Raw genomic sequence first — 24,591 nt, forward strand, 5'->3', positions numbered from 1 at the left:
TATTTTTTACTTTAGTTCATTTGGTAAATATTTTTTTCTTGAACTGCACTGTTGGTTAAGGGCTTGTAAAGTAAGCATTTCACGGTTAGGTCTAAAACGTGTTGTATATTCAGCACATGTGACAATTAATGTTGTTGATTTGATATCATTCTGCCAGGTAGGCATACTTTAGGCTACTTTCTAGCTAGTTAACATTTAATTGTCCCTGTTCTACAGTCATATGAATGGACGAGCTTTGACACTGTCATGATGTATAAAACATGGGATATACTGTATGTCCAACCCACCGATAGAGAAGGTGATCTACGTTATCTGTAATCTGTCATATTGTTTCGGCTGATGGCTGATAGTGTTGTTCGGATAAGCTTATTCATTGTGTTGTTCCACGTCTCATTGTGGGATTTAATGAACTGCTGCCAGAGTTCAGTCACAGCAGGACAGACTACGGGACTGTTCATTAGGGCACACAGTAGGAACATATTTTGCAACAAAATAGGAAAGTGTGTTGTGTTTTCTGATGGGACAAGTCCAGGTAGTTCCTCCCCATTTCAGTCTGTTTTTCTTTCACTTGGGTGCCTAATGAACATGACCCACCCCTCTCCTCTCCTCTCCTAGTGGTACAGCCCACTCCTCTCTCCCAGTCAGTGTCTGAAATGGAATCCTATTCCCTATGTAGTGCACTACTTTTGATGGCTCTAGTCCCAAAGTAGTGCACAATGTAGGGAATAGGGTGTTATTTGGTGCACAGTCCCAGTGTGGGAACTGTCCCTCAGCCTATCCAGGGTGAATTCCAGGAAGGGCCAGACGCAGTACAGGAGATGCACTCTGTTCCCAGTGAGCCCCAGCTCAACTTCCCCCCATTCAAACACTCTCTAACACACACACACACACTTCACTGTGCTGTTGCCTTTGTGTGGTAATTCAGGGGCTATTTCTGATCTGCTTGTGACAAGTTAAAGTATTAGGACAGAGACCTGACTGGTGGGTTCTTGTTAAAGTTGTAGGACAGAGACCTGACTGGTGGGTTCTTGTTCAAGTAGTAGGACAGAGACCTGACTGGTGGGTTCTTGTTAAAGTAGTAGAACAGAGACCAGACTGGTGGGTTCTTGTTAAAGTAGTAGGACGGAGACCTGACTGGTGGGTTCTTGTTCAAGTAGTAGGACAGAGACCTGACTGGTGGGTTCTTGTTCAAGTAGTAGGACAGAGACCTGACTGGTGGGTTCTTGTTAAAGTAGTAGGACAGAGACCTGACTGGTGGGTTCTTGTTAAAGTAGTAGGACAGAGACCTGACTGGTGGGTTCTTGTTCAAGTAGTAGGACAGAGACCTGACTGGTGGGTTCTTGTTAAAGTAGTAGGAACGAGACCTGACTGGTGGATTCGTGTTAAAGTAGTAGGAACGAGACCTGACTGGTGGGTTATTGTTAAAGTAGTAGGACGGAGACCTGACTGGTGGGTTCTTGTTCAAGTAGTAGGAACGAGACCTGACTGGTGGGTTCTTGTTAAAGTAGTAGGACAGAGACCTGACTGGTGGGTTCTTGTTCAAGTAGTAGGACAGAGACCTGACTGGTGGGTACTTGTTAAAGTAGTAGGAACGAGACCTGACTGGTCGGTTCTTGTTAAAGTAGTAGGAACGAGACCTGACTGGCGGGGTTCTTGTTAAAGTAGTAGGACAGAGACCTGACTGGTGGGTTCTTGTTCAAGTAGTAGGACCGAGACCTGACTGGTGGGTTCTTGTTAAAGTAGTAGGAACGAGACCTGACTGGTCGGTTCTTGTTAAAGTAGTAGGAACGAGACCTGACTGGTGGGTTCTTGTTCAAGTAGTAGGACAGAGACCTCACTGGTGGGTTCTTGTTCAAGTAGTAGGACTGAGACCTGACTGGTGGGTTCTTGTTAAAGTAGTAGGACAGAGACCTGACTGGTGGGTTCTTGTTAAAGTAGTAGGAACGAGACCTGACTGGTGGGTTCTTGTTAAAGTAGTAGGAACGAGACCTGACTGGTGGGTTCTTGTTAAAGTAGTAGGACGGAGACCTGACTGGTGAGTTCTTGTTAAAGTAGTAGGACGGAGACCTGACTGGTGGGTTCTTGTTAAAGTAGTAGGAACGAGACCTGACTGGTGGGTTCTTGTTAAAGTAGTAGGACGGACACCTGACTGGTGGGTTCTTGTTAAAGTAGTAGGACGGAGACCTGACTGGTGGGGTCTTGTTAAAGTAGTAGGACAGAGACCTGACTGGTGGGTTCTTGTTAAAGTAGTAGGAAAGAGACCTGACTGGTCGGTTCTTGTTAAAGTAGTAGAACAGAGACCTGACTGGTGGGTTCTTGTTAAAGTAGTAGGACAGAGACCTGACTGGTGGGTTCTTGTTAAATGAGTAGGACGGAGACCTGACTGGTGGGTTCTTGTTAAAGTAGTAGGACGGAGACCTGACTGGTGGGTTCTTGTTAAAGTAGTAGGACAGAGACCTGACTGGTGGGTTCTTGTTAAAGTAGTAGGAACGAGACCTGACTGGTGGGTTCTTGTTAAAGTAGTAGGACGGAGACCTGACTGGTGGGTTCTTGTTAAAGTAGTAGGACGGAGACCTGACTGGTGGGTTCTTGTTAAAGTAGTAGGAACGAGACCTGACTGGTGAGTTCTTGTTAAAGTAGTAGGACGGAGACCTGACTGGTGAGTTCTTGTTAAAGTAGTAGGACGGAGACCTGACTGGTGGGTTCTTGTTAAAGTAGTAGGACGGAGACCTGACTGGTAGGGTCTTGTTAAAGTAGTAGAACAGAGACCTGACTGGTGGGTTCTTGTTAAAGTAGTAGAACAGAGACCTGACTGGTGGGTTCTTGTTAAAGTAGTAGGAAAGAGACCTGACTGGTGGGTTCTTGTTAAAGTAGTAGAACAGAGACCTGACTGGTGGGTTCTTGTTAAATGAGTAGGACGGAGACCTGACTGGTGGGTTCTTGTTAAAGTAGTAGGACGGAGACCTGACTGGTGGGTTCTTGTTCAAGTAGTAGGACAGAGACCTGACTGGTGGGTTCTTGTTAAAGTAGTAGGAACGAGACCTGACTGGTGGGTTCTTGTTAAAGTAGTAGGAACGAGACCTGACTGGTGGGTTCTTGTTAAAGTAGTAGGAACGAGACCTGACTGGTGGGTTCTTGTTAAAGTAGTAGGACGGAGACCTGACTGGTGGGTTCTTGTTAAAGTAGTAGGACGGAGACCTGACTGGTGGGGTCTTGTTAAAGTAGTAGGACAGAGACCTGACTGGTGGGTTCTTGTTAAAGTAGTAGAACAGAGACCTGACTGGTGGGTTCTTGTTAAAGTAGTAGGAAAGAGACCTGACTGGTCGGTTCTTGTTAAAGTAGTAGGACAGAGACCTGACTGGTGGGTTCTTGTTAAAGTAGTAGGACAGAGACCTGACTGGTGGGTTCTTGTTAATAAATGAGTAGGACGGAGACCTGACTGGTGGGTTCTTGTTAAAGTAGTAGGACGGAGACCTGACTGGTGGGTTCTTGTTCAAGTAGTAGGACGGAGACCTGACTGGTGGGTTCTTGTTAAAGTAGTAGGACAGAGACCTGACTGGTGGGTTCTTGTTCAAGTAGTCGGACAGAGACCTGACTGGTGGGTTCTTGTTCAAGTAGTAGGACAGAGACCTGACTGGTGGGTTCTTGTAAAAGTAGAAGGACAGAGACCTGACTGGTGGGTTCTTGTTAAAGTAGTAGAACAGAGTCCTGACTGGTGGGTTCTTGTTAAAGTAGTAGGAACGAGACCTGACTGGTCGGTTCTTGTTAAAGTAGTAGCTTCTATCCCCCAGCCATTAGACTACTAAATAGTTAAATATTTAGCCAAATAGCTACCCAGACTTTCTGCATTGACCCTTTTTGCACTCGTTTTCTGGGTTCATCACATACCCTGCTGCTACTGTTTATTATCTGTCACTTTATTCCTAGTTATCTATCATGTTTCAGGTAAGACCCAGATGCAGACATCGTCGAAGTAACAACAGTTTAATCATTTAACAGGGGCAGGCAAAAGGCAGGCAAAGGTCAGTAATCCAGATAGGTGGGGCAAAGGTACAGGACGGCAGGCAGGCTCAGGGTCAGGGCAGGCCGAATGGTCAACACCGGGTAAACTAGGTAACAGGAACAATCGAGAGACAGAAGCAGAGGGAAAAATGCTGGTAGGCTTGACGAAACAAAACTAACTGGCAACAGACAAACAGAGAACACAGTTATAAATACACAGGGAAACAGGAGACAAAGGCTGTGCGACATGGGTTTAACTCTGGACACGTGAAAGGTAGGATGTATACGAAGGGTACGGAGGAACAGAAGACAAACAGCAGAGGGGCTAATGACTTTGGAGATGGGAAACGGACCGATAAACCGGGGGGAGAGTTTGTTGGATTCCACCTGGAGGGGCAGATCCCTGGTGGACAGCCCGAGACAATACCTAATAATAGCAATACAACAATACCTAATAGCCTATACCGGAGAGCCGGGGTCCGGTGACGATCTGCTTGTCATCGATGCCTGGAGGTGGTCTTGAGGAGGGCCGACCGGGCTCTCCTCCAGGTACGATGACACCAGAGGACAAACGTCTGGGCAGAAGGTATGCCGAACTCTTCTTCCCGCTCAGGGAAGAGCGGGGGCTGATACCCCAGGGAACACTCAAAAGGAGATAGGCCCGTGGCAGAGCAGGGAAGGGTGTGGCGGCTGTATTCGACCCACACAAGCTGCTGGCTCCAGGTGGTGGGGTTGGTGGAGACCAGGCAGCGCAGAGTAGTCTCTAGGTCCTGGTTGGCTCGCTCCGACTGGCCATTAGAAGTCTTGGGGTTCCGGGGTAGAGGTCGGGGGCTATAGCGGCGTGACAGTGCATCCGGCTTGACATTCTTGGTATGAGGGAAAAGTTGAAGCATGTGTGAACAGCAGGGCCCATCTAGCTTGCCTGGAGTTGAGGCTCTGCGGAGGTACTCCAGGTACTTGTGGTCGATCCACACGATGAACGATGTTCCGCCCTTTCCAGCCAGTGCCTGCATTCCTCCAACGCCATCCTTACCGTGAGAAGCTCACTATTCCCCACATCGTAGTTCTTCTCCGTGGCATTGAGGCGGTGGGAGAAGAAGGCGCAGGGATGTAGCTTGAGGTCCAGGGCAGAACGCTGGGACAGGACAGCCCCCACTCCGACATCCAAATTATCGGCCTCCACCACGAATTCACGGGATGGGTCAGGATGAACCAAGATGGGAGCTGTGGTGAAGCAATGTTTGAGGTCTGAAAACGTCCGGTCAGCAGCTGGAGACCATGTGAACGGAACCTTGGGCGAGGTGAGTGCTGACAGAGGGGGAAACCAGGGTGCTGTAACCCCGAATAAAGTGGCGATGACGAGGATGTAGTTGAGGTAGACAAAAACGTACTGTTTCAACATGTCACGGAGAACATCATTAACCAGAGCCTGGAACACAGCAGGGGCATTGGTAAGGCCAAATGGCATGACCAGATACTCCTAGTGACCGCTGGCTGTGTTGGTCTCTGGTCCCGACCGCTGGCTTTGTTGGTCACTATTCCGCCCCAAGTACAGTCGTCCTTGGGGCGGAATAGTGCTAGGGAGAAGGTCAATCCCGCAGTCATATGGTCGGTGCGGCGGAAGCGAAGTGATGGCACCAGTAGACCATTTAATGAGGGGAGTCGCTGGAGCAGGAGAATCCCAATACCACAGGAATCTGTGGAGACTTAATGAGCAGGAACTGGATAGCCTCGCTGTGGTTCCCTGACACATGTAGGTTGATGGGAGTGGTGTTGTGGGTGACCCGGCCTATAGAGCGCCCATCCAGCACTCTAACATCCATGGGAATGGAGAGAGGCTGAGTGGGGAAGCCCAGCTCGGAAGCCAGGGTAGAGTCCAAAAAGCTCTCATCGGCTCCAGAGTCAATGAGGACCTGGAGAGATTTCGACAGGTTTCCCCACAGCAGAATGGCATGAAACGGAGTGCGAGTAATGGTTGCAGAAAAGTTATCCATATGGCCCACCAGAGTACTCGATCCTACCAGTGAGCCTGGTCTTTTAACAGACCATGTATAGCCATTCCGCTGGAGACAGCCCAACTCTGCCTAATTGCTCGGGAAACGTTGACTCGGCCGTCTTTGGCAACTCTTCGGGGTACCTCGGGTAGCCTTGGGTTCCCTCGGCAGCGGGGCCGTCGGGGACTTCCGGGATGCCTCGGAGGCAAAGTAACCTTCTTGGACGGGCAAGCAAAATCGAATCTCCTCTCCCTCCGTCATTCCCGTAGTCGCCCATCGATCCTGATGGTCAAGGCGATGAGGGAATCGAGATCCGTCGGTAATTCCCGGGCTGCACACTCGTCCTTAACCTCCTCCGAGACTCCGTGTAGGAACATGTCAAACAGCACTTCCTGGTTCCAGGCACTCTCAGCTGCCAACGTGTGGAAATCCAATGCATAGTCTGCCATACTGCGGGAGTCCTGCCGAAGCTGGAGTAGCTTCCTCTCTCTCTGAAAATGGGGCATCAAACACGTTCTATTCATTAACTCAGTACTGGTACTCTGTGTATAGTACCATGTTATCATTGACTCAGTACTGGTACTCTGTGTATAGAGCCATGTTGTCATTAACTCAGTACTGGTACTCTGTGTATATAGCCATGTTATCATTGACTCAGTACTGGTACTCTGTGTATAGTACCATGTTATCATTGACTCAGTACTGGTACTCTGTCTATAGTACCATGTTATCATTGACTCAGTACTGGTACTCTGTGTATAGTACCATGTTATCATTGACTCAGTACTGGTACTCTGTGTATAGTACCATGTTACCATTAACTCAGTACTGGTACTCTGTGTATAGTACCATGTTATCATTGACTCAGTACTGGTACTCTGTGTATAGTACCATGTTATCATTGACTCAGTGCTGGTACTCTGTGTATATATCCATGTTATCATTGACTCAGTACTGGTACTCTGTGTATAGTACCATGTTATCATTGACTCAGTACTGGTACTCTGTGTATACAGCCATGTTATCATTAACCCAGTACTGGTACTCTGTGTATAGTACCATGTTATTATTGACTCAGTACTGGTACTCTGTGTATAGTACCATGTTATCATTGACTCAGTACTGGTACTCTGTGTATAGTACCATGTTATCATTGACTCAGTACTGGTACTCTGTGTATAGTACCATGTTATCATTAACTCAGTACTGGTACTCTGTGTATAGTACCATGTTATCATTGACTCAGTACTGGTACTCTGTGTATACAGCCATGTTATCATTGACTCAGTACTGGTACTCTGTGTATATAGCCATGTTATCATTGACTCAGTACTGGTACTCTGTGTATATATCCATGTTATCATTGACTCAGTACTGGTACTCTGTGTATAGTACCATGTTATCATTGACTCAGTACTGGTACTCTGTGTATATAGCCATGTTATCATTGACTCAGTACTGGTACTCTGTGTATACAGCCATGTTATCATTGACTCAGTACTGGTACTCTGTGTATACAGCCATGTTATCATTGACTCAGTACTGGTACTCTGTGTATAGTACCATGTTATCATTGACTCAGTACTGGTACTCTGTGTATAGTACCATGTTATCATTGACTCAGTACTGGTACTCTGTGTATAGTACCATGTTATCATTGACTCAGTACTGGTACTCTGTGTATATAGCCATGTTATCATTAACTCAGTACTGGTACTCTGTGTATACAGCCATGTTATCATTGACTCAGTACTGGTACTCTGTGTATAGTACCATGTTATCATTGACTCAGTACTGGTACTCTGTGTATAGTACCATGTTATCATTGACTCAGTACTGGTACTCTGTGTATATAACCATGTTATCATTGACTCAGTACTGGTACTCTGTGTATACAGCCATGTTATCATTGACTCAGTACTGGTACTCTGTGTATATAGCCATGTTATCATTGACTCAGTACTGGTACTCTGTGTATAGTACCATGTTATCATTGACTCAGTACTGGTACTCTGTGTATATAGCCATGTTATCATTGACTCAGTACTGGTACTCTGTGTATAGTACCATGTTATCATTGACTCAGTACTGGTACTCTGTGTATAGAGCCATGTTGTCATTAACTCAGTACTGGTACTCTGTGTATATAGCCATGTTATCATTGACTCAGTACTGGTACTCTGTGTATAGTACCATGTTATCATTAACTCAGTACTGGTACTCTGTGTATAGTACCATGTTATCATTGACTCAGTACTGGTACTCTGTCTATAGTACCATGTTATCATTGACTCAGTACTGGTACTCTGTGTATAGTACCATGTTATCATTGACTCAGTACTGGTACTCTGTGTATATATCCATGTTATCATTGACTCAGTACTGGTACTCTGTGTATAGTACCATGTTATCATTGACTCAGTACTGGTACTCTGTGTATATAGCCATGTTATCATTGACTCAGTACTGGTACTCTATGTATACATCCATGTTATCATTAACTCAGTACTGGTACTCTGTGTATAGTACCATGTTATTATTGACTCAGTACTGGTACTCTGTGTATAGTACCATGTTATCATTGACTCAGTACTGGTACTCTGTGTATAGTACCATGTTATCATTGACTCAGTACTGGTACTCTGTGTATAGTACCATGTTATCATTAACTCAGTACTGGTACTCTGTGTATAGTACCATGTTATCATTGACTCAGTACTGGTACTTTGTGTATACAGCCATGTTATCATTGACTCAGTACTGGTACTCTGTGTATATAGCCATGTTATCATTGACTCAGTACTGGTACTCTGTGTATATATCCATGTTATCATTGACTCAGTACTGGTACTCTGTGTATAGTACCATGTTATCATTGACTCAGTACTGGTACTCTGTGTATATAGCCATGTTATCATTGACTCAGTACTGGTACTCTGTGTATAGTACCATGTTATCATTGACTCAGTACTGGTACTCTGTGTATACAGCCATGTTATCATTAACTCAGTACTGGTACTCTGTGTATAGTACCATGTTATTATTGACTCAGTACTGGTACTCTGTGTATAGTACCATGTTATTGTTACTCATTGACTCAGTACTGGTACTCTGTGTATATAGCCATGTTATCATTGACTCAGTACTGGTACTCTGTGTATATATCCATGTTATCATTGACTCAGTACTGGTACTCTGTGTATAGTACCATGTTATCATTGACTCAGTACTGGTACTCTGTGTATATAGCCATGTTATCATTGACTCAGTACTGGTACTCTGTGTATAGTACCATGTTATCATTGACTCAGTACTGGTACTCTGTGTATACAGCCATGTTATCATTAACTCAGTACTGGTACTCTGTGTATAGTACCATGTTATTATTGACTCAGTACTGGTACTCTGTGTATAGTACCATGTTATTGTTACTCATTGACTCAGTACTGGTACTCTGTGTATATAGCCATGTTATCATTAACTCAGTACTGGTACTCTGTGTATATAGCCATGTTATCATTGACTCAGTACTGGTACTCTGTGTATAGTACCATGTTATTATTGACTCAGTACTGGTACTCTGTGTATACAGCCATGTTATCATTAACTCAGTACTGGTACTCTGTGTATATAGCCATGTTATCATTAACTCAGTACTGGTACTCTGTGTATATAGCCATGTTATCATTGACTCAGTACTGGTACTCTGTGTATAGTACCATGTTATTGTTATTCATTGTGTATTTATTATGACGTTATTTTACTTTTCTATTATTTCTCTATTTTCTTTCTCTCTGTATTGTTGGGAACGACCTGTAACTAATCATTTCACAGTTAATCTACACCTGTTGTTTACGATGAATGTCACGAATAAAACTTGATTTCAATTTGATTATCTTAATTGTATTACCCTGTTTGAGTTTTAAAACATTTTCTGAAGTTTATAATTTCCACTTTAAAATATCAGATTTGATTTGCCCTAACAAAAAAAATGTACCAACCCTTACAAAAAAAATAAAATAAAAAAAATTATTATAATCCACACAATAATTCACATTTCCTGTTGCTGCAGCATTGTTTCCCCGCTGTGAGAAACTGGTCAAATTAACATCCTACATCTGTAGCAGCCTGCAGTAGGCTAGAACATAATAACTGAAACCAGATATCTGTCTTTCCTGCTCTTTCTTTCTGTGACCATCTCTCTCCAGTCCTCTCTTTGGTTGTTAGGAAGCCTTCTTGTCTAGCTTTCTAATAGTCATTAATTGTGATAGATTTGTTTCAACGTTTACCTACAGTAGACTGGAAGATAACGCCTGAAACCTGATACCTGTCGGGCGAAGGCTATCTACATTTACCTCTGCCTCAGTCTGTGACCATCTCTCCAGTCCTCTGGTTGGCTACTGCTGGAACTTGACAACTGTCTTGTAACAATGTTTCCATTTTTCAAACTCAGTGGACAAAACAGAGAACTCAGCATAAAATGGCAACATTTGTAGCTACTCAGGAAATGACAGAAATTAGATTTTTGAATTTAAGTGTATAAAAACAAAACAATGACTGATGACTGTTATTCTCCAACGGAAATGTTGAAAATACAGGATCACACATACAACTTCAAAGACAATTTATCACATAAAATTCTGTACAGGGTTTTGAGTTGTTTCTTCTTGCACAGTGTACATCTGGATACAGTTTAGGTAGCCTACACATCAGCTATAGTGGACCAAACCAATCTTTAAAATAAAAAAAATATCAGAATAAACACGCCTACTAAACCTAATTATAAAACATATCAAGTGATGTAAAGGGACTTATTTTATACATATTAGATGAGAGATTGAATTATACTATGGTTGTCTTTTTCGCTTACAAAGATCTGCTGCCCCTGCTGTTTCTACCCCCCCTCTGCATCTGACCATTTGGTATCGCCGCAACAAGTCGCTGTGTACGGAGTCTCTCAGCCAAGCGGAGGGAGAGAGAGAGAGGTAGCTGCGCCCCGTCTGACTGCCAAACACCGAAGAGAAACGCTCTTATGGACTTTTAAACGAGGACTTTGAGAAGTTTCATCCGCGCGTTTTTATTGACACATTTCATCATTTATTTACATGATTGTGTCGTGGCATACCGGATCCGTTGTAACGAGCGCCAAGGGAATATACGGTATACATCGAAAGGGGTGGTTCGGTTAGTACATACCTGTGTTGACATCGATCTTCGCTCCGCATGCTGTATGTATGCTCCACCGGCTAGTTTAAACAGCATATCAAGGTAATCAGCCGTAACTTACAGTACGTATTCTTAAACGTAATATCCTACAATACACGTGTGTTGTTTAATATCACATTGTTGAATGTTACCAACAGCAATCCATGTTCACATTTGGAAACTTATGTCAAAAGGTTGTTTTTATTTTCCAAACAAGAGGAAAGGCACCGCTGTAGATTTTTTATTTAAATATTAATATATTTAATTATTTGTCAGTGCCAACCTTTTTTATTGAATAGGTCATTACTTTGATATGACTATCAAGGATATGAATGTGAGGTTTGAGACTGACCCCATGTGCTGATCGATCCTCTGAGTCAACATGTTGGTGTAGGAGCGCTTGGCAAAAGCACGGGTCATTGTTAACATCTGTCTGTGGGAAAGTAGGACTGTAATCCCAACCTGAGCATACTGTTGATTCCTCTGCACCGGGGCCACAGCCAGAGAGATAGTCTACTGTGTGTGTGATACTGTTGATACCTCTGCACCGGGGCCACAGCCAGAGAGATAGTCTACTGTGTGTGTGATACTGTTGATACCTCTGCACCGGGGCCACAGCCAGAGAGATAGTCTACTGTGTGTGTGATACTGTTGATACTTCTGCACCGGGGCCACAGCCAGAGAGATGTGATACTGTTGATACCTCTGCACCGGGGCCACAGCCAGAGAGATAGTCTACTGTGTGTGTGATACTGTTGATACCTCTGCACCGGGGCCACAGCCAGAGAGATAGCCTACTGTGTGTGTGATACTGTTGATACCTCTGCACCGGGGCCACAGTCAGAGAGATAGCCTACTGTGTGTGTGATACTGTTGATACCTCTGCACCGGGGCCACAGCCAGAGAGATAGCCTACTGTGTGTGTGATACTGTTGATACCTCTGCACCGGGGCCACAGCCAGAGAGATAGCCTACTGTGTGTGTGATACTGTTGATACCTCTGCACCGGGGCCACAGCCAGAGAGATAGCCTACTGTGTGTGTGATACTGTTGATACCTCTGCACCGGGGCCACAGTCAGAGAGATAGCCTACTGTGTGTGTGATACTGTTGATACCTCTGCACCGGGGCCACAGTCAGAGAGATAGCCTACTGTGTGTGTGATACTGTTGATACCTCTGCACCGGGGCCACAGCCAGAGAGATAGCCTACTGTGTGTGTGATACTGTTGATACCTCTGCACCGGGGCCACAGCCAGAGAGATAGGCTACTGTGTGTGTGATACTGTTGATACCTCTGCACCGGGGCCACAGCCAGAGAGATGTGATACTGTTGATACTTCTGCACCGGGGCCACAGCCAGAGAGATAGCCTACTGTGTGTGTATAGCAGGAAATCTGTGTTATTACTGTAGATACAAGTGAAGATACAGGGTGATCAAATTAAGATCCTACATCTGTATGTGTTACACAACACCTGGCAGAACCATCACATAACACCTGACAGAACCATCACATAACACCTGGCAGAACCATCACATAACACCTGGCAGAACCATCACATAACACCTGGCAGAACCATCACATAACACCTGGCATAACCATCACATAACACCTGGCAGAACCATCACATAACACCTGGCATAACCATCACATAACACCTGGCATAACCATCACATAACACCTGGCAGAACCATCATATAACACCTGGCAGAACCATCATATAACACCTGGCAGAACCATCACATAACACCTGGCAGAACCATCATATAACACCTGGCAGAACCATCATATAACACCTGGCAGAACCATCACATAACACCTGGCAGAACTATCATATAACACCTGGCAGAACTAACATATACACCTGGCAGAACCATCATATAACACCTGGCAGAACCATCATATAACACCTGGCAGAACCATCACATAACACCTGGCAGAACCATAATTTAACACCTGGCAGAACCATAATTTAACACCTGGCAGGACCATCGTATAACACCTGGCAGAACCATCACATAAGACCTGGCAGAACCATCACATAACACCTGGCAGAACTATCATATAACACCTGGCAGAACCATCACATGTAGATATTCAGGTCTCAGACCCTCCAACTTCAAATGATAAAGTATGTTTTTATTAAGCACATGTGTGGGATAAGGTTGTCTTGCAAGTAACAGTGTATCACTACATTAATACAACGGTGTATCACTACATTAATACAACGGTGTATCACTACATTAATACAGCGGTGTATCACTACATTAATACAACGGTGTGTCACTACATTATTACAACGGTGTATCACTACATTAATACAGCGGTGTATCACTACATTAATACAGCGGTGTATCACTACATTAATACAACGGTGTGTCACTACATTATTACAACGGTGTATCACTACATTAATACAACGGTGTATCACTACATTATTACAGCGGTGTATCACGACATTAATACAGCGGTGTATCACTACATTAATACAGCGGTGTATCACTACATTAATACAACGGTGTATCACTACATTAATACAACGGTGTATCACTACATTAATACAGCGGTGTATCACGACATTATTACAACGGTGTATCACTACATTAATACAGCGGTGTATCACTACATTAATACAACGGTGTGTCACTACATTATTACAACGGTGTATCACTACATTAATACAACGGTGTATCACTACATTATTACAGCGGTGTATCACGACATTAATACAGCGGTGTATCACTACATTAATACAGCGGTGTATCACTACATTAATACAACGGTGTATCACTACATTAATACAGCGGTGTATCACTACATTAATACAGCGGTGTATCACGACATTATTACAACGGTGTATCACTACATTAATACAATGGTGTATCACTACATTAATACAATACATTATTACAACGGTGTATCACTACATTAATACAATGGTGTATCACTACATTAATACAGCGGTGTATCACTACATTAATACAACGGTGTATCACTACATTATTACAGCGGTGTATCACGACATTAATACAGCGGTGTATCACTACATTAATACAGCGGTGTATCACTACATTAATACAACGGTGTATCACTACATTAATACAGCGGTGTATCACTACATTAATACAGCGGTGTATCACGACATTATTACAACGGTGTATCACTACATTAATACAGCGGTGTATCACTACATTAATACAACGGTGTGTCACTACATTATTACAACGGTGTATCACTACATTAATACAACGGTGTATCACTACATTATTACAGCGGTGTATCACGACATTAATACAGCGGTGTATCACTACATTAATACAGCGGTGTATCACTACATTAATACAACGGTGTATCACTACATTAATACAGCGGTGTATCACTACATTAATACAGCGGTGTATCACGACATTATTACAACGGTGTATCACTACATTAATACAATGGTGTATCACTACATTAATACAATACATTATTACAACGGTGTATCACTACATTAATACAATGGTGTATCACTACATTAATACAGCGGTGTATCACTACATTAATACAACGGTGTGTCACTACATTATTACAGCGGTGTATCACAACATTATTACAACGGTGTATCACTACATTAATACAGCGGTGTATCACTACATTAATACAGCGGTGTATCACAACATTAATACAGCGGTGTATCACTACATTAATACAATGGTGTATCACTACATTAATACAGCGGTGTATCACTACATTAATACAACGGTGTATCACTACATTAATACAATACATTAATACAGCGGTGTATCACTACATTAATACAACGGTGTATCACTACATTAATACAACGGTGTGTCAATACATTATTACAACGGTGTATCACTACATTAATACAACGGTGTATCACTACATTAATACAACGGTGTGTCAATACATTATTACAACGGTGTATCACTACATTATTACACCGGTGTATCAATACATTAATACAGCGGTGTATCACTACATTATTACAACGGTGTATCAATACATTAATACAACGGTGTATCAATACATTAATACAACGGTGTATCAATACATTAATACAACGGTGTATCAATACATTATTACAGCGGTGTATCACTACATTAATACAGCGGTGTGTCAATACATTATTACAACGGTGTATCACTACATTAATACAACGGTGTATCACTACATTAATACAACGGTGTATCACTACATTAATACAACGGTGTATCACTACATTAATACAGCGGTGTATCACTACATTAATACAACGGTGTATCACTACATTAATACAGCGGTGTATCACTACATTAATACAGCGGTGTATCACTACATTAATACAACGGTGTGTCAATACATTATTACAACGGTGTATCACTACATTATTACACCGGTGTATCAATACATTAATACAGCGGTGTATCACTACATTATTACAACGGTGTATCAATACATTAATACAACGGTGTATCAATACATTAATACAACGGTGTATCAATACATTAATACAACGGTGTATCAATACATTATTACAATGGTGTATCACTACATTAATACAACGGTGTGTCAATACATTATTACAACGGTGTATCACTACATTATTACACCGGTGTATCACTACATTAATACAGCGGTGTATCACTACATTAATACAATACATTAATACAACGGTGTATCACTACATTAATACAACGGTGTATCACTACATTATTACAACGGTGTATCACTACATTAATACAGCGGTGTATCACTACATTAATACAATACATTAATACAACGGTGTATCACTACATTAATACAACGGTGTATCACTACATTAATACAACGGTGTATCACTACATTAATACAACGGTGTGTCAATACATTATTACAACGGTGTATCACTACATTAATACAGCGGTGTATCACTACATTAATACAGCGGTGTATCACTACATTAATACAGCGGTGTGTCACTACATTAATACAGCGGTGTGTCACTACATTAATACAACGGTGTATCACTACATTAATACAATACATTAATACAATGGTGTATCACTACATTAATACAATACATTAATACAATGGTGTATCACTACATTAATACAATACATTAATACAGCGGTGTATCACTACATTAATACAATACATTAATACAGCGGTGTATCACTACATTAATACAATACATTAATACAACGGTGTATCACTACATTAATACAACGGTGTATCAATACATTAATACAGCGGTGTATCACTACATTAATACAACGGTGTATCACTACATTAATACAACGGTGTATCACTACATTAATACAATACATTAATACAGCGGTGTGAGGGGGGAGATGGATGAGGGGAGAGGAGAGGAGGAGAGGGGAGATGGAGAGGAGAGGAGAGGAGGAGAGGGTAGAGGAGGAGGGGAGATGGAGAGGATGAGAGGGGAGTGGTTGTGTGTCTGATCTGTTTGTAGATTACTGAGGTGTTTGAAGAGCTACCTAGAGACCATGAGACCTAAAGACTGGGATTGTGTCCCACATGACACCCTATTCTCTATCTAGTGCACTATCCAGAGCCCCTATGGTAAAAAGTAGTGCACTATATAGGTGAGGGTGCCATTGGCCATGTCTCACTCCATCAGTCTAAAGAAACTCCTGTCTTGTTATCAGAAAGCTTGTCTCTTTAATCTCTTACAGGGTCAGTCAACATGGACATTCACAGGGTTTAACATGGGAGTACATTTTTATTTTTTATTTTTACCTTTATTTTAACTAGGCAAGTCAGTTAAGAACAAATTCTTATTTACAATGACGGCCTACCGGGGAACAGTGGGTTAACTGCCTTGTTCAGGGGCAGAACGACAGATTTTCACCTTGTCAGCTCGGGGGATTTGATCTTGCAACCTTTCGGTTACTAGTCCAACGCTCTAACCACTGGGCTACCTGCCTCCCCCCTCTAACCACTAGGTTACCTGCTGGTTACTAGTCCAACACTCTAACCACTAGGCTACCCTGCCGCCCCACATGTCCAATCTTACAGCCCGTTTTGGGTAGGGTAGAGCGGTATCATCCTCTAACCATGTGCGTGCTGTGTACAGGGAGCGCCTGCCTATTGTCTTACGTTTACCATGTTGGTCCGCTGGTTAGTGGTAAACGCTGTTTTAATGGCTGTTAAAGATAAGAGCTCAATCAATGTGACATTAAGTCAGCATTTCACTGTAAGGTCTACTACACCTGTTGTATTTTCGGCGCACGTGACAAATAAACTTTGATTTGATGAACCAGTAGCTGCAGTTATACACGCCATCCTAGACAATAGGATCATCTTCAGCTGTGAACTGCTGAGACTTTGTCTCTGGACATCTCAGTTAAGTGAAATGACTCTCTAGTCTCTGTGGGTGAACTGACTCTCTAGTCTCTGTGGGTGAACTGACTCTCTAGTCTCTGTGGGTGAACTGACTCTCTAGTCTCTGTGGGTGAACTGACTCTCTAGTCTCTGTGGGTGAACAGACTCTCTAGTCTCTGTGGGTGAACTGACTCTCTAGTCTCTGTGGGTGAACTGACTCTCTAGTCTCTGTGGGTGAACTGACTCTCTAGTCTCTGTGGGTGAACTGACTCTCTAGTCTCTGTGGGTGAACAGACTCTCTAGTCTCTGTGGGTGAACTGACTCTCTAGTCTCTGTGGGTGAACTGACCCTCTAGTCTCTGTGGGTGAACTGACTCTCTAGTCTCTGTGGGTGAACTGACTCTCTAGTCTCTGTGGGTGAACTGACTCTCTAGTCTCTGTGGGTGAACTGACTCTCTAGTCTCTGTGGGTGAACAGACTCTCTAGTCTCTGTGGGTGAACAGACTCTCTAGTCTCTGTGGGTGAACAGACTCTCTAGTCTCTGTGGGTGAACTGACTCTCTAGTCTCTGTGGGTGAACAGACTCTCTAGTCTCTGTGGGTGAACAGACTCTCTAGTCTCTGTGGGTGAACAGACTCTCTAGTCTCTGTGGGTGAACAGACTCTCTAGTCTCTGTGGGTGAACTGACTCTCTAGTCTCTGTGGGTGAACAGACTCTCTAGTCTCTGTGGGTGAACAGACTCTCTAGTCTCTGTGGGTGAACAGACTCTCTAGTCTCTGTGGGTGAACAGACTCTCTAGTCTCTGTGGGTGAACAGACTCTCTAGTCTCTGTGGGTGAACTGACTCTCTAGTCTCTGTGGGTGAACAGACTCTCTAGTCTCTGTGGGTGAACAGACTCTCTAGTCTCTGTGGGTGAACAGACTCTCTAGTCTCTGTGGGTGAACAGACTCTCTAGTCTCTGTGGGTGAACTGACTCTCTAGTCTCTGTGGGTGAACAGACTCTCTAGTCTCTGTGGGTGAACAGACTCTCTAGTCTCTGTGGGTGAACTGACTCTCTAGTCTCTGTGGGTGAACTGACTCTCTAGTCTCTGTGGGTGAACAGACTCTCTAGTCTCTGTGGGTGAACAGACTCTCTAGTCTCTGTGGGTGAACAGACTCTCTAGTCTCTGTGGGTGAACTGACTCTCTAGTCTCTGTGGGTGAACTGACTCTCTAGTCTCTGTGGGTGAACAGACTCTCTAGTCTCTGTGGGTGAACAGACTCTCTAGTCTCTGTAGGTGACATTGGTAGATTCCCTCCCCAATCAGATGTTGTTATTGATTGATTCCCTCCCCAATCAGCTGTTCTCATTGATTGATTCCCTCCCCAATCAGCTGTTCTCATTGATTGATTCCCTCCCCAATCAGATGTTCTTATTGATTGATTCTCTCCCCAATAGGAGAGACCATGCAAATACAGAGAGGACCTAGGAGAGACATTGACAAGACAGAGAGGACCTATGAGAGACCATGTATTCTGTATGTTGGGGACAGGGAGGAGGGTATACTGTATGTTGGGGACAGGGAGGAGGGTATACTGTATGTTGGGGACAGGGAGGAGGGTATTCTGTATGGTTGGGGACAGGGAGGAGGGTATTCTGTATGTTGGGGACAGGGAGGAGGGTATTCTGTATGGTTGGGGACAGAGAGGAGGGTATTCTGTATGGTTGGGGACAGGGAGGAGGGTTTTCTGTATGGTTGGGGACAGGGAGGAGGGTATTCTGTATGGTTGGGGACAGGGAGGAGGGTATTCTGTATGTTGGGGACAGGGAGGATGGTATTCTGTATGTTGGGGACAGGGAGGAGGGTATTCTGTATGTTGGGGACAGGGAGGAGGGTATTCTGTATGGTTGGGGACAGGGAGGAGGGTATACTGTATGTTGGGGACAGGGAGGAGGGTATTCTGTATGGTTGGGACAGGGAGGAGGGTATTCTGTATGGTTGGGGACAGGGAGGAGGGTATACTGTATGTTGGGGACAGGGAGGAGGGTATTCTGTATGGTTGGGACAGGGAGGAGGGTATTCTGTATGGTTGGGGACAGGGAGGAGGGTATTCTGTATGGTTGGGACAGGGAGGAGGGTATTCTGTATGGGTGGGGACAGGGAGGAGGGTATTCTGTATGGTTGGGGACAGGGAGGAGGGTATTCTGTATGTTGGGGACAGGGAGGAGGGTATACTGTATGTTGGGGACAGGGAGGAGGGTATTCTGTATGGTTGGGGACAGGGAGGAGGGTATTCTGTATGGTTGGGGACAGGGAGGAGGGTATTCTGTATGGTTGGGGACAGGGAGGAGGGTATTCTGTATGTTGGGGACAGGGAGGAGGGTATTCTGTATGTTGGGGACAGGGAGGAGGGTATACTGTATGTTGGGGACAGGGAGGAGGACAGTTTTATCTCCATCTCTTCATTCAAAGACTCAGTCATGGATACTCTTACTGACAGTTGTGGCTGCTTTGTGTGATGTATTGTTGTCTCTACCTTCTTGCCCTTTGTTTTGTTGTCTGTGCCCAATAATGTTTGTACCATGTTTTGTGCTGATACCATGTTGTGCTGTTGTCATGTTGTGTTGCTACCATGTTGTTATGTTGTGTTGCTACCATGCTGTGTTGTCATGCTGTGTTCCTACCATGTTGTTGTCATGTTGTGTTGCTTCCATGTTGTTGTCATGTTGTGTTGCTACCATGTTGTTGTCATGTTGTGTTGCTACCATGCTGTGTTGTCATGTTTTGTTGTTAACCAAATAAATGGTTGGGGACAGTCCTTCCCAGCTTCACAGTCCTCCCAGCTCCACAGGCCTCCCAGCTCCACAGTCCTCCCCAGCTCCACAGTCCTCCCCAGCTCCACAGTCCTCCCCAGCTCCACAGTCCTTCCCAGCTCCACAGGCCTCGCCAGCTTCACAGTCCTCCCAGCTCCACAGTCCACCCCAGCTCCACAGTCCTCCCAGCTCCACAGTCCTCCCAGCTCCACAGTCCATCCCAGCTCCACAGGCCTCCCCAGCTCCACAGTCCTTCCCAGCTCCACAGTCCTCCCAGCTCCACAGTCCTCCCCAGCTCCACAGTCCTCCCCAGCTCCACAGGCCTCCCCAGCTCCCCAGTTCTTCCCAGCTCCACAGTCCACCCCAGCTCCACAGTCCATCCCAGCTCCACAGTCCCTCCCAGCTCCACAGGCCGCCCCAGCTCCACAGTTCATCCCAGCTCCACAGTTCATCCCAGCTCCACAGTTCTTCCCAGCTCCACAGTTCTTCCCAGCTCCACAGTCCTCCCCAGCTCCACAGTCCTTCCCAGCTCCACAGTCCTACCCAGCTCCACAGTTCTTCCCAGCTCCACAGTTCTTCCCAGCTCCACAGTTCTCCCCAGCTCCACAGTTCTCCCAAGCTCCACATGCCTCCCCAGCTCCACAGTCCCTCCCAGCTCCACAATCCTCCCAGCTCCACAGGCCGCCCCAGCTCCACAGTTCTTCCCAGCTCCACAGTTCTGCCCAGCTCCACAGTTCTTCCCAGCTCCACAGTCCTCCCCAGCTCCACAGTCCTTCCCAGCTCCACAGTCCTACCCAGCTCTACAGTTCTTCCCAGCTCCACAGTCTTCCCAGCTCCACAGTCCTCCCCAGCTCCACAGTCCTCCCCAGCTCCACAGTCCTTCCCAGCTCCACAGTCCTACCCAGCTCCACAGTTCATCCCAGCTCCACAGTTCATCCCAGCTCCACAGTTCTTCCCAGCTCCACAGTTCTTCCCAGCTCCACAGTTCTTCCCAGCTCCACAGTCCTCCCCAGCTCCACAGTCCTTCCCAGCTCCACAGTCCTACCCAGCTCCACAGTTCTTCCCAGCTCCACAGTTCCTCCCAGCTCCACAGTTCTCCCAAGCTCCACAGGCCTTCCCAGCTCCACAGTCCCTCCCAGCTCCACAATCCTCCCAGCTCCACAGGCCGCCCCAGCTCCACAGTTCTTCCCAGCTCCACAGTTCTGCCCAGCTCCACAGTTCTTCCCAGCTCCACAGTCCTCCCCAGCTCCACAGTCCTTCCCAGCTCCACAGTCCTACCCAGCTCTACAGTTCTTCCCAGCTCCACAGTCTTCCCAGCTCCACAGTCCTCCCCAGCTCCACAGTCCTCCCCAGCTCCACAGTCCCTCCCAGCTCCACAGTCCTCCCCAGCTCCACAGTCCTCCCCAGCTCCACAGGCCTCCCCAGCTTCACAGGCCTCCCCAGCTCCACAGTCCTCCCAGCTCCACAGTCCACCCCAGCTCCACAGTCCACCCCAGCTCCACAGGCTTTGAATATTCAAATCCTCTCCTATTTGCATTCTCTTGTCCCCAGCTGCCCCTTCTCCTCTCATCCCTCTCTTCCCTCTCTCTGTGCTGTTCATGTTTTTATTCACTCTCCCTCCCTGTTAGCTGTTATCTATCTGTGTAGCTCCGTCTAGAGGAATCCCAGTGTTAGAGGGGATCCGTTAGAGCAAGGCGAGGCACAGGATGTCCAATCTGTATCTGTATCACGGAATGAGTGATTAGTAGATCATTGATTCTTCTGTGCACCCCAGCATAGAAGAAGGACCCCTCCCTCTATCAGCACCTCCTCCCTTCTCTCTCTCAGCATTTCCTCCCTTCTCTCTCTCAGCATTTCCTCCCTTCTCTCTCTCAGCACCTCCTCCCTTCTCTCTCTCAGCATTTCCTCCCTTCTCTCTCTCAGCACTTCCTCCCCTCTCTCTCTCAGCATTTCCTCACTTCTCTCTCTCAGCATTTCCTCCCCTCTCTCTCTCAGCACTTCCTCCCCTCTCTCTCTCAGCATTTCCTCCCTTCCCTCTCTCAGCATTTCCTCCCCTCTCTCTCTCAGCATTTCCTCCCCTCTCTCTCTCAGCATTTCCTCCCTTCTCTCTCTCTCTCTCAGCATTTCCTCCCTTCCCTCTCTCAGCATTTCCTCCCTTCCCTCTCTCAGCATTTCCTCCCCTCTCTCTCTCAGAATTTCCTCCCTTCTCTCTCTCAGCACCTCCTCCCTTCTCTCTCTCAGCATTTCCTCCCTTCTCTCTCTCTCTCAGCACCTCCTCCCTTCTCTCTCTCAGCATTTCCTCCCTTCCCTCTCTCAGCATTTCCTCCCCTCTCTCTCTCAGCATTTCCTCCCTTCTCTCTCTCAGCACCTCCTCCCTTCTCTCTCTCAGCATTTCCTCCCTTCTCTCTCTCTCTCTCTCTCTCTCAGCACCTCCTCCCTTCTCTCTCTCAGCATTTCCTCCCTTCTCTCTCTCAGCACCCCCTCCCTTCTCTCTCTCAGCATTTCCTCCCTTCTCTCTCTCAGCACCTCCTCCCTTCTCTCTCTCAGCATTTCCTCCCCTCTCTCTCTCAGCATTTCCTCCCTTCTCTCTCTCAGCACTTCCTCCCCTCTCTCTCTCAGCACTTCCTCCCCTCTCTCTCTCAGCATTTCCTCCCTTCTCTTTCTCAGCACTTCCTCCCCTCTCTCTCTCAGCACTTCCTCCCTTCTCTCTCTCTCAGCATTTCCTCCCCTCTCTCTCTCAGCATTTCCTCCCTTCTCTCTCTCAGCATTTCCTCCCTTCTCTCTCTCAGCACTTCCTCCCTTCCCTCTCTCAGCATTTCCTCCCTTCTCTCTCTCTCTCTCAGCATGTCCTCCCTTCTCTCTCTCTCTCTCAGCATTTCCTCCCTTCCCTCTCTCAGCATTTCCTCCCTTCTCTCTCTCTCTCTCAGCATTTCCTCCCTTCTCTCTCTCTCTCTCAGCATTTCCTCCCTTCTCTCTCTCTCTCTCTCTCAGCATTTCCTCACTTCTCTCTCTCAGCATTTCCTCCCCTCTCTCTCTCAGCATTTCCTCCCTTCTCTCTCTCTCTCTCAGCATTTCCTCCCCTCTCTCTCTCAGCATTTCCTCCCCTCTCTCTCTCAGCATTTCCTCCCTTCCCTCTCTCAGCATTTCCTCCCCTCTCTCTCTCAGCATTTCCTCCCCTCTCTCTCTCAGCATTTCCTCCCCTCTCTCTCTCAGCATTTCCTCCCTTCTCTCTCTCTCTCTCTCTCTCTCAGCATTTCCTCCCTTCTCTCTCTCAGCACTTCCTCCCTTCTCTCTCTCTCAGCATTTCCTCCCCTCTCTCTCTCAGCACTTCCTCCCCTCTCTCTCTCAGCATTTCCTCCCTTCTCTCTCTCTCTCTCAGCATTTCCTCCCTTCCCTCTATCAGCATTTCCTCCCCTCTCTCTCTCAGCATTTCCTCCCCTCTCTCTCTCAGCATTTCCTCCCCTCTCTCTCTCAGCATTTCCTCCCTTCTCTCTCTCAGCATTTCCTCCCCTCTCTCTCAGCATTTCCTCCCTTCTCTATCTCTCTCTCTCTCAGCATTTCCTCCCTTCTCTCTCTCAGCATTTCCTCCCTTCTCTCTCTCAGCACTTCCTCCCCTCTCTCTCTCTCTCAGCATTTCCTCCCTTCTCTCTCTCTCTCAGCATTTCCTCCCTTCTCTCTCTCAGCACTTCCTCCCTTCTCTCTCTCAGCATTTCCTCCCCTCTCTCTCTCAGCATTTCCTCCCTTCTCTCTCTCAGCACTTCCTCCCCTCTCTCTCTCAGCATTTCCTCCCCCCTCTCTCTCAGCATTTCCTCCCTTCTCTCTCAGCATTTCCTCCCTTCTCTCTCTCTCAGCATTTCCTCCCTTCTCTCTCTCTCTCTCAGCATTTCCTCCCTTCTCTCTCTCAGCACTTCATCCCCTCTCTCTCTCAGCATTTCCTCCCTTCCCTCTCTCAGCATTTCCTCCCTTCTCTCTCTCAGCACTTCCTCCCCTCTCTCTCTCAGCATTTCCTCCCTTCTCTCTCTCAGCACTTCCTCCCTTCTCTCTCTCAGCATTTCCTCCCTTCTCTCTCTCAGCATTTCCTCCCTTCTCTCTCTCAGCATTTCCTCCCTTCTCTCTCTCAGCACTTCCTCCCCTCTCTCTCTCAGCATTTCCTCCCTTCTCTCTCTCAGCACTTCCTCCCCTCTCTCTCTCAGCATTTCCTCCCTTCTCTCTCTCAGCATTTCCTCCCTTCTCTCTCTCAGCATTTCCTCCCCTCTCTCTCTCAGCATTTCCTCCCTTCTCTCTCTC

At 45.9% G+C, this 24,591-nt stretch overlaps 2 protein-coding genes across 3 annotated transcripts in view; both read left to right on the plus strand.

Annotated features, from left to right (window-relative positions):
• Nucleotides 1-24,591, plus strand: part of ccdc120a (coiled-coil domain containing 120a) — a 157,272-nt gene that overhangs the window by 46,180 nt on the left and 86,501 nt on the right. The window contains exon 1 of one of the 2 annotated variants that reach the window (XM_071373336.1): nt 10,947-11,264. The exons of the other annotated variant lie outside the window; for it this stretch is intronic. The gene's annotated coding sequence lies outside the window, so the exon portion shown is untranslated. Of the gene's footprint in view, nt 1-10,946; nt 11,265-24,591 lie in introns of those variants that run through there. 2 annotated transcript variants of the gene reach the window in all.
• Nucleotides 20,294-21,961, plus strand: LOC139556901 (uncharacterized). The gene is made up of 2 exons (XM_071370997.1): nt 20,294-21,789; nt 21,952-21,961. Exons 1-2 carry the CDS (start codon nt 20,294-20,296, stop codon nt 21,959-21,961), a joined length of 1,506 nt encoding a protein of 501 aa, XP_071227098.1.

The sequence above is a fragment of the Salvelinus alpinus genome, chromosome 28 (assembly GCF_045679555.1).
Source record: "Salvelinus alpinus chromosome 28, SLU_Salpinus.1, whole genome shotgun sequence".
Lineage (NCBI taxonomy): Eukaryota > Metazoa > Chordata > Actinopteri > Salmoniformes > Salmonidae > Salvelinus > Salvelinus alpinus.

Bases quoted from the DNA above. Each gene is read 5' to 3' on its own strand.
- LOC139556901 (XM_071370997.1), top strand. From the start codon at position 20,294: ATGGTTGGGGACAGTCCTTCCCAGCTTCACAGTCCTCCCAGCTCCACA.